A 19,316-nucleotide genomic window follows, 5' to 3' on the forward strand; every position below is an offset into this window, starting at 1 on the left:
CCGTGTTTGTCTAATGTAAATTTACTGTGTTTGAACATTCAAAAAAAAAAAAAAAAAAAAAACCAGGACTTCAAACGCTTGAGCTCCTCAGAGAAACTTTTACCCATTAACCTATTTAATACCATCTGTAGATTTTCATTCATTGTATAATCAGCCTAGACACTTTCAGCTGATGCACTCTGCAGTAAACCATATGCATATTTGTTAATTGAATAAGTGGTTGTGTATGTTGTGATTTTGTTTCTTATCAGTTTTTCAGTGTGTTTAACAGTCATTACTCAAATGTTTAATTACTTACTCGATAGTTACTCCTTTCAAAAGTAATATGTGACTCTGGACCACAAAACCATAAGTAACACGGGTATATAGCAATAGTCAACAATACATTGTATGAGTCCAAATTATTGATTCTTCTTTTAGGCCAAAAATCAATAAGATATTAAGTAAAGATCTTGTTCCATTAAGATATTTTGTAAATTTCCTATCATAAATATATTAAAACTTAATTTTTGTTTAGTAATATGCATTGCTAAGAACTTTATTTGGACAATTTTAAAGGCTATCTTCTCAATAAAAAAAACTGACCCTTGTAACTGGTTATGTGGTCCAGGGACACAAATTATTTACTTTACTTATTACTTTCTTTTTTAACAGTAATTAGTTACACTATAGTTACATTACTTTTTTAACTCCCCACATAAGTTGGAATTGCATATCATTCCCATAAAATTCTTCTAAAATGTTACTAACAATATGTTTCTGCCTCATCATTTGACCAAAATCCACACTGGATCACAGTTGTAGCATTTGGACTAATCAGACACCTTTTTTCATGAGATTTAACAAATCAATTATTCATTAGATTAACAAATAGTCACAGACCCCCCCATCAACAAACATACTGGGTGCCAGGATGTCTGTGAACGACACCAGGCCCCTGGTTACCATGGCAACCAGGACTACTCGGACAGATCAGATGAACTTTTACGACCTAAAAGTATGTAGAGAGAATCAAAATGTTAATGATTAATTTTGTAAGGAGAGTTGCCAGTGAAGTTATGGGTTTGTTTATTCCATTCAGAAGTCAAAGGATAACAACAGTTATATTGGAAAAAGGATTTGTTTTTGACCGCGGGTTGTAGTTTGTTAGTTTCCTAACCAAGAAAATAACTATACAGTGTGTCAAAAATGATATAAACCTTCTTATGTGCACATACAAATTTCACTAACAAACCAGCTTCAGAGTTCACTGGGAAATAACCTTGGACATATTTGTGCAGGGCACACAACAAACATAAAATTGCTGTCCTATAATATCCTTAGTTTCAGTTTTTCATTTCATTTAAAGTTCTGCTAGTTATACAATTAATGTAAAATGAAATAAAAGAGACATATTGATTCATGACATATAATCGTAATAATGCATTTATTAATTTGTTAAAAAACATTTATGGCAATTATTTGTGTATATTTTATGCACTGTAATATAATTTTTTAAAAGGATATATTTGACAGTGTGATTTTATATTGTGCATACTGTGTGTACTGTTAATAGCATATTAATATTGCAGATATGTATACATATTAATATTGTATACATACTATTTGATTAGTATTTCACATATGATGGGATGTAGACCATTACAACCAACATCATCCCATAGGCCAGAGTCCCATACTGTTCCACAGTCTTGTACTCCCTGATAGTCATCAGGCTGATCAGGATGCCAGTTAGTAAAAGTCAATTGCTTCCCCTCAGTGTCCACAAACCGTCCCTCTGTTTCTCTGTCTGTAGTTCCAATATATGGCTTCTTACTACCTAAACCACTGGATAGAGATACTTTCAATAATGCCTGATTTTCAGAAGCAGTTCTTGGCAAAACTATTGTTCCACCAATGTCCCTACAGTACTGCATCCCTGTATCAAAAGTTGCATCAACACCATCAGTGATGTAATATTTCTGTCCCACTTTTCTGAATGTATTAAAACTCGCAACTTTCTCAATCATGGCAATCTTGGCATTAAGTTGCTGCATCTCAGATTTTAGGGAGTCAGATATGCATTCAGGTCCAGGAGAGCCTAAAAATTGAATAATTGCACTTTGAAATTAGGTACAGTACATGTCTATATGAATGAAAATAAATTATTGAATATAAATGATTTACATGACAACTTTTTTGAAGTAGAAAAATCCAGGTTTTCACATTCTCTGAATCTCTCATTTTTACATGAGGGATTTTTAAATAGCTAAATGACTTATAATAACATTATTATAATAACTTATAATAATAACTTAAATGTTTAATACCTTGAGGACCTGAAGGTCCCCTTTCCCCCTTTTCTCCAGCTGGCCCACGTGGTCCCGCTTTACCTGGTGGTCCCTGAACACTTACTCCTATAAGGTAGGAGCAAAACAGTTGAAATAAGTTAGGAGAAAAATAATCCATTAACTCAGACTCCCTCACTTCATTCATTTCACTCTCTCACACACACAGACCTGGATCTCCTTTCTCTCCTTTGGGTCCGATTGCTCCATCTTTACCATCTCTCCCATCTCTCCCAGGCAGACCGTTGTGTCCAGGAGTGCCAGGAACTCCATCAGATGCAGGACAGTTCAGTTTCTGAGGTTCAGCTCCATCCAACAGCTGCAGTGCAAACTGAAGGAGCAGAAGAGCCTTGAGGAACAGCTTTAACACTGCCATCTGTGGTGCACAATGGGAAAATGTTAGAGATTTTTTATTTTTTATTTAGATCCAATCAGTCAACTTAAGGCAAGACACCACAGGTCAACTGGGTGAAATTTTGAACTAATAGATTTGACCATACTTCTCCGGTTAAGTAATTGCAGTATGTTAAGACACTGTAATATGTTTAAATATGCAAATAAGGCATTATTTAATTAAAAATGCATCAGTTTACATTTCCAGAACAGATATCCGAACACTGCATAAAGCCACGTTTAAAATTGTTTCATTTTCTTGACATATTAGAATTAAGGGTTTTTAAAAAGGGGGGTTTTGGTATCTCTTTTTATTGCATGAACCAGAAAATACTGTCAACAGACAGAAAAAAATCATGTTTTTTTTTAGGAATAAAATTATAAATAAATCAGGTGAATGTTATATAAACAAACCCCTCTTTAAACCTTAAGAATATAGGAATAAAACTGTAAAGTTTGTATGTAAATGCTTCTGAAGTGGAGATTTTTGGGTCAGTGCAGGAAAAGAAAAACTCATTTTGAGAAAACAGCCTTTAAAATATGTATTGTATTTGAAAATCTATACGCAAATGGATAATTGTGTAATAAAATAATACGTGTGTCCTTTCCACTAGTCTGAAAGAAGACATGTTATGAACACAAATTAGCACAAAATCTCAAATTTGGCCAGTGCATGAAAAAAAGACAATGGATGTGCTTGTCAGTCTTTTTTAATTTTACAGAATTTACAGAAATCATAAACAGTCACTCAAACAAAAAGCCTTTTTGGTTTGCAGTTTGTCTTGTAATGATATATTCACTAGATCAGACGATGTATCAGTTATAGGCAAATATATTTATTTATCTTAAGTTATGTGTATTTGGATTTTATGTGGGTTTTGGGGTTGCAATCCAGGTTTCTTTTTTTAAAGTCCTTCATTCGTACAGATAACTGAATTGTATGTTACGCTGAAGACTTTAAGCTACTATCTACTTTTTATACATTTTTCAGAAATGTGATGAATTTATTTTATATTAAATTGTGTGGCAGGATAAAAAAAAAATATATAAAAATGAACATTAATAAATCACAACAGTCTCTATCTATGCAGTTATGCTCAACAGCTCTGAACATTTAGGTGTGAATCCATCCAACAATTTTCCCCTTAATTCAGCATGAAATTAGGAATACATCCTTTTAACCCAACTTCCTTAGTCTCATAAGAATATAGAGGAAAGATGTGACTGTCAATGGACTAAGCAGAAAATATTTGCCTCAGGACAGACCAAGTCTTTTATTTGCAAATTTTTAAAGCTTGCCCAAATGGGATTTCGAGAAAAAAATGACACTGATCAGTTTGTAATTCTTGACTGAAATTCATTTAATTCACTTTTTATAATTATTCCACGGACAAAAACGTTTATATAACTTCAATAACTTATTTCTAAAAGTTTCATGTGATCCGTCAGGATATTATTGCACTAACACATAAAACAGCATTGTGCATGAATGCCATACATTTTCATGTCTCTTTACTGTTTAAGTTCAAGCCACTTTAGTGGTTCACTGTTGTTGTTTTTTTTCTTTCTTTCTTTCATAGATTTACTGCAATTATACTCAGCTGTTTTCAAAAAACATTTAGAAACTTACAGGTTTAATGGAGAAGTCCAGGTGACAGCCAATGCCTGTTGCTCAACAAGTCCACAAAGAGGGTTTTCTTCCTTTAAATCTGATGGGCTTGTTGTTGTGAATCTCATATTCTAAAAAAAAAAGATCTTCCTCTCAGGATGTACAGCCCACACAATGCGCACATGAAGGCCATCCCAGCCTCCCATATATTGACACCCTGGTTAAATGGTTGTGTTATTTCTTAAAAAAAAAAATAGTGTGTACCAACTCAGGAGGAGTGAAGTCAGTGATTTGTCAGTCATGTGACCCTCATTGTCAGTTATAAGTAGTCATCAACATATGTACTTGCTGTTGGTGAGTCTAGTCTGTTTTAGTCAAGTCTGTTCATACCTCGTCAAGTCAAGTCTGTGTTTATGTTTGGATTTTGGATCGCACCTTGTAAATAAATTGCACTTGGGTTCATCTACGCTCACCTTCAGTGGACTCTTTAGAACGTTCACTTACAAATCTCGCTAACAAAACAGTTCACTGGGGAATAACCTTGGCCATATTTGTGCAGGGCATAGAACAAACATTATAAACAAACAAACAAAAATAAAATTACTAGCCTATAAAATTTCATTCGTTTTAATTATTTGATCTTCTGTCAGTTACACAATTACTGTCAGATTTGCAATGAAATAAAAGAGACACTTTTTGATTCATGACAAATTGTCCTAAGAAATTGTTTATTTATTAATTTGTAACAATATTAGCAATTATTGTTTGTATATTTTATATGCACTGTAGTTTTTGAAGGATTGACAATGGGATTTAAACTGTGCACTGTTTATAGCATAATATTGCAGATCTGTACAATGTTATACATTCTATTTGTTGTCTATTTCATAAATAATAGGAAGCATATCACCACAACTGCCATCATCATAACCAAAAAGAGTAGTCTTTTATAGCAGAGTATTGTTGTAGTTTATTGTAGTCATGATGATGAAGACCACATTGGTAAAAGTCAATTGCTTTCCCTCAGTGTCCACAAACCGTCCCTCTGTTTCTCTGTCTGAGACTCCAATATATGGCTTCTTACTACTTTACCCACTGGATACTACTAATTTCAAAAATGCTTAGTTTTCTATAAAAGATCTGTGCAAAACCATTGTTCCACCAAAACCTTTGCAGTAGTTTAATCCTTGACTAAAAGTCCCCTCAGCACAATCAGTGAAGTAGTATTTCTGTTCAGCTTGCCTGAAGTGGCTGAAACTTTCCCAATCGTGGCAATCTTGGTTTTAAGTTGCTGGATCTCAGATTTCAGGGATTCAAGAACACTTTCACTTCCAGGAGACCCTAAATATGGGACAATCACTTTGTTTAGCTTATATAATACACATTCAGACTTAATGTACAATTTTAGTCTCTGAAACAACATTTCCACTTTTAATTTTAAATTTTAAACCATAACAACGTAAAATGTTTTAGGTCCCCGTAAATGTATAAGGTCCCCTTTACCCTTTTTCTCCAGCTGGCCCAGGTGGTTCCGGTTTACCTGGTGGTCCCTGAACACTCACTCCTATAAAGTAGGAGAAAAATAGATGAAATAAGATAGGAGTAAAATAATGCACTACCTCAGACTCCCTAACTTTGTTTATTTCACTCTCTCTCACACACAGACCTGGCTCTCCCTTCTCTCCTTCGGGTCCAATTGCTCTATCTTTACAATCTCTCCAAGGCAGACCGTTGTGTCCAGGAGTGCCAGGAACTCCACCAGATGCAGGACAGTTCAGATTCTGAGGTTCATCTCTATCCAACAACTGCAGTGCAAACTGAAGGAGCAAAAGAGCCTTGAGGAACAGCTTAAACAGCACTATCTGTGAAGACACTGAAGAAGACACTGAAATTTTATGTTTAACTATGCAAATGGTACATTATCTAATTAAAAAAGCACTGATTTACATACATTTCCAGAACAGAAATCTGAACATTGGATTAAGCCAGATTATGAATATCTGTTTTATCACTTCGTGAATCAGAAAATACTGCAGAAGTCATGTTTTAGGAAAAAAAAAATCACCATGCGGAATAAATTAGGTGAATGTTATGAACAAACCTCATTCATTAAACCTTCATTAAACTCAACTTCATTAGTCACATGAGAATAAAGTGGAAAGTATTTGTAATGCTCCAGAATGGTGCGACTGCAAACGGAATAAACAGGAAATACTTACTTAGGCAGACAGAAACAAACTCCATACAAAGTGTTTTCATTAGCAAAACATAAAAGCATGTACAAATTAGATTTTGAGACAAAGTTATGCTGATAAGTTTGTAATTCCTGTTTAACTTGTATAATTATGCAATGCGCAATAACTTTGAGTATTGATGTATGTATGATTATTAAGGTTTCTGATGTGGTCCATCTGTATACACATTAAATAGCATTGTTTGCCATTTCCATTTATTTCATATGTCTCCTTACTGGTTCAAGAAACTTTTGAGGTTCACTATTTCTTTCTTTCGTAGATTTACTGCAATTATTCTCAGCTCTTTTCAAATAACATTCAAATTCTTACCAGTTCAATGGAGGAGTCCAAGTGATGCAATGTCTTTTGCCCAACAAGACCACAAGACTAAAATCACTCAACTGACTGAAGAAACAAGAGTCTTCTTGCTTTAAATCTTAGGGGCTTGTTGTTATGAATTTCCTTCTCTGAAAAAGAGCTCTTTCTCTCAGATATACTTCCCACACAATGTATGCATGTGCAGTGGGCTTTTCAGGCTCAGAAAGCATCATGCCTGAAGACGCCTCCTTGGTAAATGGTTTACAATTATAATATGTGAACCTGGACCACAAAACCAGTCATAAGTTGCACGGGTATATTTGTAGCAATAGCTAACAGTATGGGTCAAATTATGGATTTTTCTTTCAACAATCATTAGGATCATAAGGATAAAGATCATGTTTTTTTTGGTTAGTAATATGCATAGCTAAGAACTTCATTTGCACAACTTTAAAGGTGATTTTCGCAATATTTAGATTTTTTTGCACCCTCAGAATCCAGATTTTCAAATAGTTGTCCTATCCCAACAAATGGTACAGCGCACAGCGCAAATTGTAAAAAAATGGAAAAATAGAAAATTGTTTAGATTTTTATTCAAATGATAATTTCTTAAGTCACAATTTAGTAAACTGAAAAAAGGAGAGAAAATGACAACTATTAATTCATAAAGTAAATGAAATGGTCTGAAAATTGAATTGTGAAGCGTTATATGGACCGGGAGATGTTACATATTTACAAACTGGCGTGATGCTTACATTTTTACATTTTGCACAACATTTAAATGTGAGATGGACAAGGCATTTAGCTGAACTTACCATACTTGAACCAAATGAAAAATATAATTAAATATTCCAGTATTAACGACTTTAATAAAATGTGACCATGGACCACAAAACCAGTCATAAGGGAAACTGACAGCTGAATAAATAAGCTTTCCATTGATGTATGGTTTGTTGGGATAGGACAACTATTTGCGTTGCTTTATTCTGAAGTAAAGTCTATCTTCTGGAAACAAAACCCCAAGACTGAGTGTGATTCCTCAGATCCACGGCAGACAACAATACACCTCATTTGGTGCCCGAAAAGGGACTTGAAAGGAGCAGCAGAGTGGATGACCGCTTTTGAACTGACTGATGAGCACAACACACACAGTGGTGGCCACCATAGAATAAGGTAAGCATTTTTGCTTATATAATTAGTGTGTGTTGTTAAACGGTCGGTTCTGAGTGGTAAGGTCACTGAAAATCTGCTCTTCCAAATTTAGAATTAAATAAATAAATTAAAATGGGGGTTTTGTTTCTAGAAGAAAAACTGCATACACATATTTGGTATAATATTAGGAAGGCCTTGATAGATAATCTAAATTAAGACTAAATGGTGTAGGCAGAAATTCATTGCATGGAAGGGTCTGTGTTTACTGAAGACTGGTCTTAAGAAGGACAGCAATAAACAGGAAACAGATGTAGAATTGCGTGGAAAGACCCATGGCTACCGCTTTGAGAAAGAATAAGGTGAAATGTTACTCAAAGGTCAGAACAGATGGGCATAAATTCCTGCAGAGTACTGCTTTTTTACTGTGTTGAGGAAGTGCATCAGTGAAAGAACGAGTAGAACTGACAGGTCACTCAAGGGAGAGTGTTATGTTTTGTTGTGTGTGTGAAACTGTGTCCGGACGAATGTCTGTGTGAGTGATGATGAATGTTTGAACAAATAAATTCCGTATTGGTGGGTAAGGACTGTGCACTGTTCCTGGACGTCACTTAAGTGTGATCTGGCGGAATTAGATGCAGCTATTGCCGCACCTGAGAGGGATGATTGATTGATTAGCCCTATAAATTAAGGGACAAAGTATGAGAGAATGAGCCCTATAGAATGAAGGGACAAAGGATGAAAGGGTTTAGAAGGAGTGAATGTGTTCAGGAAAATAGTAGCAATAAAATTTGAATCAAGATCTTTTATAGACTTTTGCATTTTGGATGTCTGTGTGAAAGAGAAGGAGAAAATTATCTGAGACCAGTGCAGTACAAGTGAGAGCAAGGCATTAAGTTAAAAAAGTATATTAAAATAATATAAGTGCAGACAAAATAATAAAGAGAAGTAAAGATAAATAAGGAATTATTTTTAGAAATTTTATACATACTAAGTGATAGTAAAATAGAGATAAGACTATCAATTTATACAAAAAGTGTAAATCTATCAGACAGAATAAAAAACTAAACTCAAAGAGGGATTTAGAAGAATTAAGAATTAAATTATTTGGAGAAGTTATTTAAAATAGTAAAGTTAAGTGGTTAGTAGAAATTAGTTTAGTTAGATTAATTCAAGTGGAATATAGATATACACAGTTGATTGTTAATGGTAATATTATAGGTAAAAAGATGGCAGGAAATAATAGGATTAAAATATCCACTGTGTAAAGAGCTAATAAATCAGATCTCAAACAAATGGCAGAAGAGAACAAAAAATGGCCAAAGGAAGGGACATTTGATGTAGCATTGTGTGAGGAGAGGGAAACTCTGATAAATATACACTCGGAACAACTAAAGGAAGTAAAATAGCACCTGAAGAATGTGAAAATCAAACTATTGCATTACCTTCAATAGAAATTTATGAAGACCAGTCATTAATAATAGCAGATTCCTTTGGGTCTGTGGAGGTGAGATATTAATGCCCTCTTTACTCAATTGGATAACCGAGAGGAATTCCTAATGAATTCAAGGCAAGAGATGAAATAAAAACAGGTTTCTAGTCAATATTTGTTTGGATCACACCAAACAAAAATGCAGAGTGGATTAATTACATTTATTATAATCAACAAAGATTCATTAATTATACTGATGATGCGTTAACCTTGTTAGCAGACCAAGTGCACACAACAGGTAGAATGACATGGCAAAATAGACAGGCTCTTAATTGGCTCTTGGCAGACAAGGGAGGAGTTTGTGTTATGTTTGGAGATCAATGTTGTACTTTTATACCAAACAATACTGCCCCTGGGGGAGCTTTTAGTGAAGTTATGACTAAAATTAAAAAATTAAGAGCTGAAGTTACAGCAAATGGCGGAAGAGACAAACAAATTTGGGCTTGGATTGATTTGAAATTTGGAGCATGGGGAGCATGGTTTGCTAAACTGGGAATGTTTTTGGGAGTTGCCATATTAGTAGGAGGATTGGTATTTTGCTGTGTATTACCTATATTAAGAACATTAATCGTCAACGCTACTGCTAAGCAAATGGAAGTGATAAAAGTCCCAAATAATCAACAAATGATCACAGAAAGGAGCCTAAGGGAATATTATGAAGGATGGCTAAACAAACTAAACTTAAATGAACAAACTTTTGATGATAGTTCTAGTGATGCTAACGAGGACAATGAAGAGGTCTAAAGATGAACCATACCCTGAGTGTAAGTGCTAGCCTAACTTCTGCCCAGGGTGGCCCTCTACGATGCATAAGGTATCTGGGCTGAAGATCAACTATTATAATCTTGTGATATTCAATGTGTTATGTTATGTATGCATTTTTATGTTTTTTTTATACACAACTGTGACAACCACAGACAAGTGCTGAACTAATTGCACGCTCATGCTTATAACATTGTTTTCTATTAAAGAAAGGGTTTTTGGGAGGCTGGATCTTTTACTCCCTCCTAGTCAAGTGTGGAGGGAGATGTTTGGTCCTGTTGCTCCCCCAGAGTGAAATTACATAATCTAGTCATTGGTGATAATACAGTGTGACTTATTTAGTCACTAGGTAATGTTAACTAATAAGACTGAATTATGGAGTAGCACTGTGGATAAAAATAATCATATGTGAGACTTACTAAGTCTCAAAGGGGTGAAATGTAGAAGATTTTTATTAATAAGATTTTTATTATTCAAGTGTAATCAATGTGAATCTAGCCATTTATCTTGCCAGTTATTATTCCATTATGATCCTATAGTTTAAGTATAGGAAGGAAGATGCCAACATGGCCAGCATGTACAGACCCAGATGAGAAACATCTGGAAAGACATACAAAAGGGCCTTTCTCTTTACCATAACAAGTATGGTTCACTCTAGGGAGGAATTGATTTGTAAGCATAAGGAAAATTCTGAAATATTTGGAACACCCTGTATACTGTATATAAGGAGATACCACATAACATTCGAGAGATCTTCTCACAGAGAACCTCTCGGCTTTGCTTCACTCTGAAATAAAGACTGAGTGTGATTCCTCAGATCCACGGCAGACAACAATACTCTTCACTCACTGCTCACCGTTTGGTCACCCTATGTTTTCATAGGTACAGCATCACAACACAAATCCAGTCTTTAGTGTGCAAAGAGGACGGACTGTTGGATTTTCTCACTGTCTCAGTGGATCATTCCCTCAGGTCATGGAGCATCACCACAGCAATGGGTATGACAGAATGGTCAAAAAAGCAGAATCTAAATGGATGAAAATATCAGTGGCTACATTGTGATTATTTTTTGTGAAACTACAGCTGTGCATCCAAATATAGTATTTGTTTGATATTAATAACTTAAAACCTTTTTTTATATACATTCATCCACAGAAACCCCTCGTTGCCAGAAAGGCAGTGTGAGAGATGTGTGCTTCCTGGGTACTGATGATCTCATGGTGTGTGGTTATGACACAGGCAGATTGGAGATATGGCATCAGAATTCAATGGTTTACTGGAAGAAGGTAATCATGGGTTGGGAACTGACATTATTATTTGTTGATCAGTTAGTAAAAATACAGTGTGAGTGTGGTCTTTACCCTCTTTTAGTTGGAAAGGTCAGCGTGGACGGCTCTGTGTGTGTTGTTTGAAGGTCAGTGATGGCAGCTTATGTGCAGTCACTGGGATGCCGGGTGATGAGCTGGCTGTGAGTTGCAGCGACTGCTCTGTATGTATCTGGAAACTGGAGCAGGAAGTGCATTGAGGGGTAATGACATGTAAACCTTTTCACTTTTCATACTTCAGTTCTCCAAAATTGTGAACTAATGATTACTTAGACACAAGTGGATTGGATCACTTAATCTTAAAAAGCTAATAATAATACATTATACTATCCCCCGGATTCACAGACAAGGCTTAAGCCTAGTCCTAGACTAAAATGTAAGTCTGAGCTGTTTCAAATGAAAGAAACTTGCACTGACTGATCTTAAAATATATCAGTGCCTTTGTTTTGTCTCACCAGTAATGTTTTTTTTTCCCTAAGGAACATTTATAAAAATTATTTAAATGCTCTAATTGAACAATGTCCTAATCCTGGTTCAGGCTAAGCCCTGACTATGAAACCGGGCCTTTATTTATTATCAATCTTAATCTTATACTGTAAAAAATCAAAAGATGAGAAAACTTAAAAGTTTAAGGTAACCAGCTTCAGGAGATTTTTGAGTTTTATCAACTTGTTGTTTTGTTAGTTTATACAACAAAAAGTTGAGAAAACTCAAAAATCTTCTATAATAATAATAATCCATTGTATTTATATAGCACTTTTCTAGACACTCATAGCACTTTACATTGTGAGGGGGTATCTCCTCGTCCACCACCAGTGTGCAGCATTCACCTGGATGATGTGACGGCAGCCATATTGTGCCAGAACGCCCACCACACACCAGCTTAATGGTGGAGAGGAGACAGAGCCATGAAGCCAATCAGCAGATATGGGGATGATTAGGAGGCCATGATGGTCAGAGGCCAATTGGCGAGTTTGGCCAGGATGGCGGGTTACACCCCTACTCTTTTTCGAAGGACATCCTGGGATTTTTAATGACCACAGAGAGTCAGGACCTCGGTTTAACGTCTCATCTGAAGGACATGCTTGTTAACAGTATAGTGTCCCCATCACTATACTGTGGTGTTAGGACCCACGCAGACCACAGGGTGAGCACCCCCTGTTGGCCTCACTAACACCTCTTCCAGCAGCGACCTAGTTTTTCCAGGAGGTCTCCCATCCAGATACTAACCAGGCTCAACCCTGCTTAGCTTTTGGGGGGGGGGGGGGGGGGTACAATGCTGTTTCATGCATTCAGAGTTGTTTACACAGTTAAAGAGTTGGATTCTCATACTAAGTATGGCCAAAGTTTCAAAAAACGATTTGGAAGTAGGACAGAGTATTTCTGTGTATTCCTGAGATAATGAAGGGTGGGCATTTATATGGCCATTTCTCCCTGAAGAGCTTGTCTGCGCACACACCGACCAGAGCGAGAGCAAGAGCATGCCCATCAACACGCTTCTTTTGGCAGCACTGCTGCACGGGACTCGCTCGGAAAGAATGTCTCCAAAGAAGTGGGTTTTAGTTGTAAAGGAAATATAACTTTGTTCAGCATCCCAAAAGAACCCAATGTTATGTGAACAGTGGATGCAGTTTGTTTTTTGGGGCAACAATGGAGTTTCACAAATGTGTTTGTTTGACGAACATTTTATAAATGGATTTATAGTGTTTTGGAACCAAAGTGTTCATATATGTGTGTATGAACTACATATACACTACATATGTCTTTCCAAGTGATCAGCTGTGTCCTGTTGCATTAATTGTCAGGGAATGTGTTGTATCAGTTATATCCATTGCTTCTGTATTCTGAGTTTTGCATCCTATGACGACACACACAAACCAGGATGAAGATGAGGGAGCTGACTTTGAAAGAGAAGCAAGCAATTTGGATGCTTAAAGAAAAGAGGAGGTCAGTTAGAGTTTAACACAGAATTATTAGACTTTAACACAGAATTACAGAGGCTACACAGCAAGATACAAACCTCTGATCAGCACTAAAAATAGAAAGGCAAGATTAGTATTTGCAAAAAAGCACAAAGGTGAGCCAGTAGAGTTTTGAAACTGACTTTTATGGACAGGTGAGACAAAGATTAACCTTTGTCTAAGTGATAGGAACGCAAAGGTGTGCACTCACTATTCTAAATCTATTCTTAAAAAAAATAAAAAATGAAATAAAATCTAACTAACTTTCTAATCTTTTTGTATTCTATCTGTTTTCTTTTCATTTATTGTACAATTAACAAAAGCAAAAAAAGACCTCTAACACTAGCTTGCTCTATTCTTTTTCTATTCTATCCGTTTTCTTTTTATTTATTATATTATTTAAAAGCCCTTGCTACATGTACTGCTTTAAGCTAACTGAGACTTATTATAGCACTTGTATATCATTGCTCTTTTGTTGATTTTGATGGCTTCCATTGTCCTCATTTGTAAGTTTATTTTGTTTAAGTTAAAATATATATGATTATTTGTATATGTGTGTGTGATTGATGTTTAATTTTGAATGTATATGTAAAGCCTTCATGTCATGTTGTTGTTGTTTTTTTACAGACTTTTTTGTGTGTGGTGATTGTAAAGGGAACATGTGGTTCAATCAGCCTCCTGATCTGTAGTATCCTTGTATTCACTCATAGATATAATTATCATATTTCAGTCATGCAGTCATGCATTTCTGATAAATTGTTTGTGTGACTGGTCTGTAGGCACACACGGACAAAGTGAGTGTACTGCGACTTACCGAGAGCCTCATCATCTCAGCATCTCATGACAGAACCGTCAAACTGTGGGACAGACAAACTAAGAAACAGGTATATTTATTCTTGCTTTTATGCTCGGTGTGTATACCAATGTTTATTTAATTGTCAAGGTTCTGGAGGTGAACGCATGTGACCCCAAGGAATTTGTTTTGCAGTGATACGCAGGGTCAGCTGTACTTCCTGTCTTGGAAAGGTTGATTTCCTGAACATCAGTTAAAGGACACAGTCACTTGATGCATGTTATTATTTGTACATTCGTAACCTTTAATTTTTTCCCATCAGTTGAAGTGCTGAATTCTGCACATTTTCATTTTATTTTACATGCATAAAGCATTATGCTCTAATGATAATATTGCCTTAAACTAAGCCATGATATGAATATTTGTGTTGATTTTGTTACATAAATTTTATAACCACTTGATTACATTAAGTAAATTGATTTTTTTTAAGGGTTGTGCATCCTTTATATAAAAAGCTATTCTGGGTGAATAAACGGTCTGGAGGTTCACATGGGGAACAGCAGATGTCCACTGAATGTGCTGTGATGGTGTTCTCCATTGTCGAAAATCCATTGTCCAGGATAGAGATTTACCTTCACTTTATCCCCTTCTTCTAGCAGCAGAGAGACTCCATTTGAAGAGCTGATAAAACCACTTGCTTGGTGTCCATGTGTAGAAATTATATGCTGGCCATTTTTAAACAGGCCTGCAGTAACAGCTCTGTTTATGTGTCCAGATGCCTTGGAGAAGACCCTGAAAGCATACGCTCCCCTCACAGGTGCTGTAAAGATTCCTGTATCAGGCAGTGGTTAATTAGATGCATTCAACTGAGAGCATTGTAGAAAATCCCAGAGATACATTTACACTATATGAATTGATTCACCTGTGTTTGGATCATAGGCATTTCCAGCGTTGAGGAAGACATGCTTGTAAATCAGAGTGTGTAAACCATTAAAAAAGGGTCCAACGCTTTGTGGTCCGAAAGAGGTCAACAGAGAGGCTGAGAAAGCCACTTTTGGAGCTAAAATATCAACATAAAAATTAGATTACAAATGATCTTGTGTTTACATTATCGTTCAAAAGTTTGGGGTTGGTAAGATCTGTTTATGTTTTCAAAAGAAGTCTCTTAAGGCTACATTTACATTTTTTTTCCTCAGGATTTTTGATGAGTAGACAGAGACAGAACAGTATTTATATGGCATTTATATGGAATAGAATTATTTTGTAACATTTTAATGTCTTTACTGTCACATTTGATCATTAATGCATCCATGCTGAATAAAATTATTCATTACTATACCAAGAGTGTAACTTAAGCTCTGTACAAACAGCAGTACTGTAGAGCTATAAAGTTTAGAAAAAGATATAAATCACAAAATTCCAACATGGTTAATAAATGAATCCTGACTCATGATGAAAAATATTTAAAGTTGTAACAGCCTTAATTTTTAAAGTGACTTAACAAATTGTAATGTTACCTTGATTCAGCTTCATTAGTTCATCCATTTTGATCTTTGTGTCAACTGTTGTTTCATGCAAAATCTTCAGTTCTTTTGCTTGTTCTTAAATAATAATCAAACAAATGTTTAGTGCATATAGACAATGTAAGCTGAAGAAATATATAGATTCTCCTTCTTAACCTTTGTCAAGTAGTGATATCACAGTATGCAATTTAACTTTATAATGTTTCAATAGAGCAGTGTGGTGTTATAAATATATTTAGAAATATACAAGTTATTGCAGTTCCTTTTAAACTGGCACTGTCATGTATGTATAGGATCTTGTCATGTTACCTTCGTTCTCTGTTTTTAGTCGTTCCGTTTCATTCTCCATAGATTTCATCCTTTTTTCCATGGTTGTTATTTTTTCTAGTTCTTCAAGGATATTTATATTTGGTGAAAGTACTTCATCTGCTGGTATAGCCCACAAATTGAGCATTACGAGTGTTACAAGAATCAACATTATTGCGCTGTAGTACTGTACTGAATCAACTTAAGTCATGTTTTTATAGTCTTAAAGACAGAATAACATCTTGCGTAATTATTTAAACTGTCCAATAGACTTTGGACTACAGAACCAATGCTTTTTTTATTGTGTGAAAAGAAGGATTTCATGGTATTGTGCCTTTTTTCCAATATTTTACCTAATTCGTCTTTTATGCGTTAGTTTCTGTTGAATAAAGCGTTCACTCTATTTCTAATCAAAGTCTTTTTAATCAAGCTTTTTTTTTTAATCAAAAGCTTTAGTGAAATATCTTGTGTATATATTAGCCACTCTAGAAAGCAACTAAGACATGAAGAATCTAAATTAGATTACATCATTAGAAATGATTCCATTAAACCCCTTTTTAAGGATTACCTTCAATAAAGAAAGTAAATACTGTAAATGAAATTCTTTATAAAATTCAACATTTATACATTTTTTTTTTTTATTATTTCAAAATTTAAGTATTTAATGTTTGTGGCTATTAAAGTTATAGCAGGCTTTTATATGGTAATGCTATTTTAGATTAAGGCTAAACATTTATGAGTCGCATTTAGAAAATGGCAAAATTGTTATTTATGGTAGTACATACACTCTTAAAAATAAAGGTGCTTCACAATGCTATAGAAGAATCTTTTTTGTCTAAATGGTGCCATAAAGAATCTTTAACATCTGAAGAACCTTTCTGTTTCACAAAAGGTTCTTTGTGGCAAAAGAAGGTTCTTCAGATTATAAAAAGGTAAGAAAGAGGTGGTTCTTTAAAGAATCTTTGACTGAATGGTTCTTCTATAGCATCGCTATGTGTATTTACCTTCATTTTGTTTAATTAGGTCATCCATTTTGTTCTTTACATCATCTGTTGTACCACACATGGTCCTTTGCTTGTGCTAAAAATAATAGTAATTCTTAATAGATAAGCATTAATTCATTTATAAAAACATTTCTGATTAATTGTAAGCCTTGACATTTTTTGATAGGCTGTTTTTAAATGTAGCCCAAATATGTGAGATTTGTCAATGACAAAACACCTTAATTTTCTTTTAATGGTTCATCCATTTTGATCTTTGTGTCCTCCAGCTTCTTTGTTTGTGCTAAAATAATGAACAATCATTAACTTCTCAGTGCATACATGGACAATGTGAACAATCCACATTCTATTGCACAGGAAAATATTTTTATTGTAGGACTTATTAATCTATGTTTAGGAAAACTGTTACTTTTTAATACTCCATTAAAGTTCTCTGTTCTTAAAAACACATTTGTAAACACTGTCACATTACTTTCTGTTCTTAGTCATTCCATTTCCTTCTCCATAGATTCCATCCTTGTTTCTGTGATCTTTATTTTCCCCAGTTCTTCAAGGATGTTTATGTTTGGTACATTTTATTTATGACATGTAAGAATTGTTAGTGTCTACTCTACACATCAAACTGCTATATTATTTCATTGACAGGTTTTAATATTAATGAAAATTGAAACAAATTTAAAGGATTTTTGCAGACTATATTAAGACTTTATTGAATTTTTGTCACCTTTGATTGATTTTTTGATTTTTGTCTTGCCAAGCACTGATTAAAAAAAAAATAAAAAAATTCATCTGAACAAAAATGTGTATTTGGACTAACATCCTTTAACTTCCAGCTAACCACCATCTTCATTTCTTTTCTCTGTGATTATTATAGATTGTGATCATTTCTTAGCCTCACAAAAACCTGACAGACTTTGGACTACAAATATTTAAACATCCCTTCCTTAAACAAATAGTTACCATTCCACCGTTAGACAATTTGTTTAAACTTTATTTGCCTAATTCCTCTTTTCCATATTGTTCTTCTATAAAATGTTTCTTTATTGATATTGCATGAAGAGAGTAATGATCAGTGACTCACACTCACACAGAAAACAGTAAAAGAGCATTATAATGGAATAGTATACTACACTAACTATTTTGGTAAAATGGTTTTATGGGTTACATTTGGCACACTGACACAGATAGGTGTCAATCATTGCTAAAAATCTACCATAATGCCGAAATTTAATATACCAGGATTTTTAGTGTACAGTTCTTTACTGTGGAAAATAAAATCATATAGGCCTATTTTGATTTCCAAAGGTTTTAGAGAAAGACTTTGCTACATGTATACTTGCCTCATACTGTAGGTGTCATAAACAAAGGTGATACAACTGAAGTATTAGTTAGTACTGTATGTTAGATATCAAATTGATTATCAAATGATTATAAAATGTATTATCAAATCCATTCAGACAGACAAATTCAGAGAGAAAAAAACAATAATGAGCATTGAACATTTAGTATGATTACACTTTATAGTTCCTGACTAAAAGTTTACTCCAGACCCTGAAGAAGTCTGTTTGTGCCGCTACGCTTGGGTTGTTTTTCCCCTATGTCTTTTAAATTTTCTATCATGAAATAGCCAGTTCATTAAAGGCTTTTTATAAATTTCTAAAGAAGAGTGCCTTGGATTTCCTTCTACTACATTACACTTTATAGCTCGTTCGTTCATTCAGTTTATCTATCTATCTATCTATCTATCTATCTATCTATCTATCTATCTATCTATCTATCTATCTATCTATATCTATCTATCTCTATCTGTCTGTCTGTCACTTTCGTTCATTTGTTCGTTCATTCATTCTGAACTTTAGATTTATTAGGCTAGTGGTTTTTTCTGTCTCAAAATTGAAATCGAGAATTGTAAAATTGAATTGGTATCTTAAAGCTGCAGTCCGTAACTTTTTTTTGGTTAAAAATGATCCGAAATTAATATTTGAGCAAGTACATAACCAGCCAGTGTTCAAAACTATCGCCTTACTTTAGCCCGATTCACAGCGGTTAGCTTATAATAATGTTTTCTAATTTGATTAGTACAGGTAGGTTTATGTGGGAAATTCGAGCATGCAGCTGCGTCA

The 19,316-nt window shown here is 34.6% G+C and overlaps 3 protein-coding genes and 1 long non-coding RNA gene across 4 annotated transcripts; all 4 read right to left on the bottom strand.

The window, feature by feature from the left end:
* Nucleotides 1-1,051: 1,051 nt before the first annotated feature.
* On the bottom strand, nt 1,052-4,506 carry mbl2 (mannose binding lectin 2). The gene is made up of 4 exons (XM_019093874.2): nt 4,351-4,506; nt 2,499-2,703; nt 2,310-2,396; nt 1,052-2,080 (listed from the first exon to the last, which is right to left on the bottom strand). The coding sequence occupies exons 2-4, from the start codon at nt 2,701-2,703 to the stop codon at nt 1,602-1,604; spliced, it is 771 nt and encodes a 256-aa protein (XP_018949419.1). The 5' UTR covers nt 4,351-4,506; the 3' UTR covers nt 1,052-1,601.
* An 826-nt stretch (nt 4,507-5,332) lies between these two features.
* Nucleotides 5,333-6,248, bottom strand: LOC109078621 (adiponectin-like; the record flags this gene model as incomplete). The annotated part of the gene is made up of 3 exons (XM_042719168.1): nt 5,333-5,670; nt 5,833-5,893; nt 5,996-6,248. Coding segments are annotated over 3 exons (330 nt in total), but the record flags the coding sequence as incomplete, so codon positions are not given.
* A 3,726-nt stretch (nt 6,249-9,974) lies between these two features.
* On the bottom strand, nt 9,975-12,010 carry LOC109078626. The gene is made up of 3 exons (XR_002015816.2): nt 11,646-12,010; nt 11,414-11,560; nt 9,975-11,311 (listed from the first exon to the last, which is right to left on the bottom strand). It is a non-coding gene; the product is annotated as an uncharacterized LOC109078626 (long non-coding RNA).
* Nucleotides 12,011-14,643: 2,633 nt separating this feature from the next.
* On the bottom strand, nt 14,644-16,472 carry LOC109078625 (cerebellin-2). The gene is made up of 4 exons (XM_019093872.2): nt 16,196-16,472; nt 15,881-15,964; nt 15,286-15,423; nt 14,644-15,195 (listed from the first exon to the last, which is right to left on the bottom strand). Exons 1-4 carry the CDS (start codon nt 16,362-16,364, stop codon nt 14,909-14,911), a joined length of 678 nt encoding a protein of 225 aa, XP_018949417.1. The 5' UTR covers nt 16,365-16,472; the 3' UTR covers nt 14,644-14,908.
* Between the last annotated feature and the right edge of the window lie 2,844 nt (nt 16,473-19,316).

The sequence above is a fragment of the Cyprinus carpio genome, chromosome B2, assembly GCF_018340385.1.
Source record: "Cyprinus carpio isolate SPL01 chromosome B2, ASM1834038v1, whole genome shotgun sequence".
In the NCBI taxonomy this organism is placed as follows: Eukaryota; Metazoa; Chordata; class Actinopteri; order Cypriniformes; family Cyprinidae; genus Cyprinus; species Cyprinus carpio.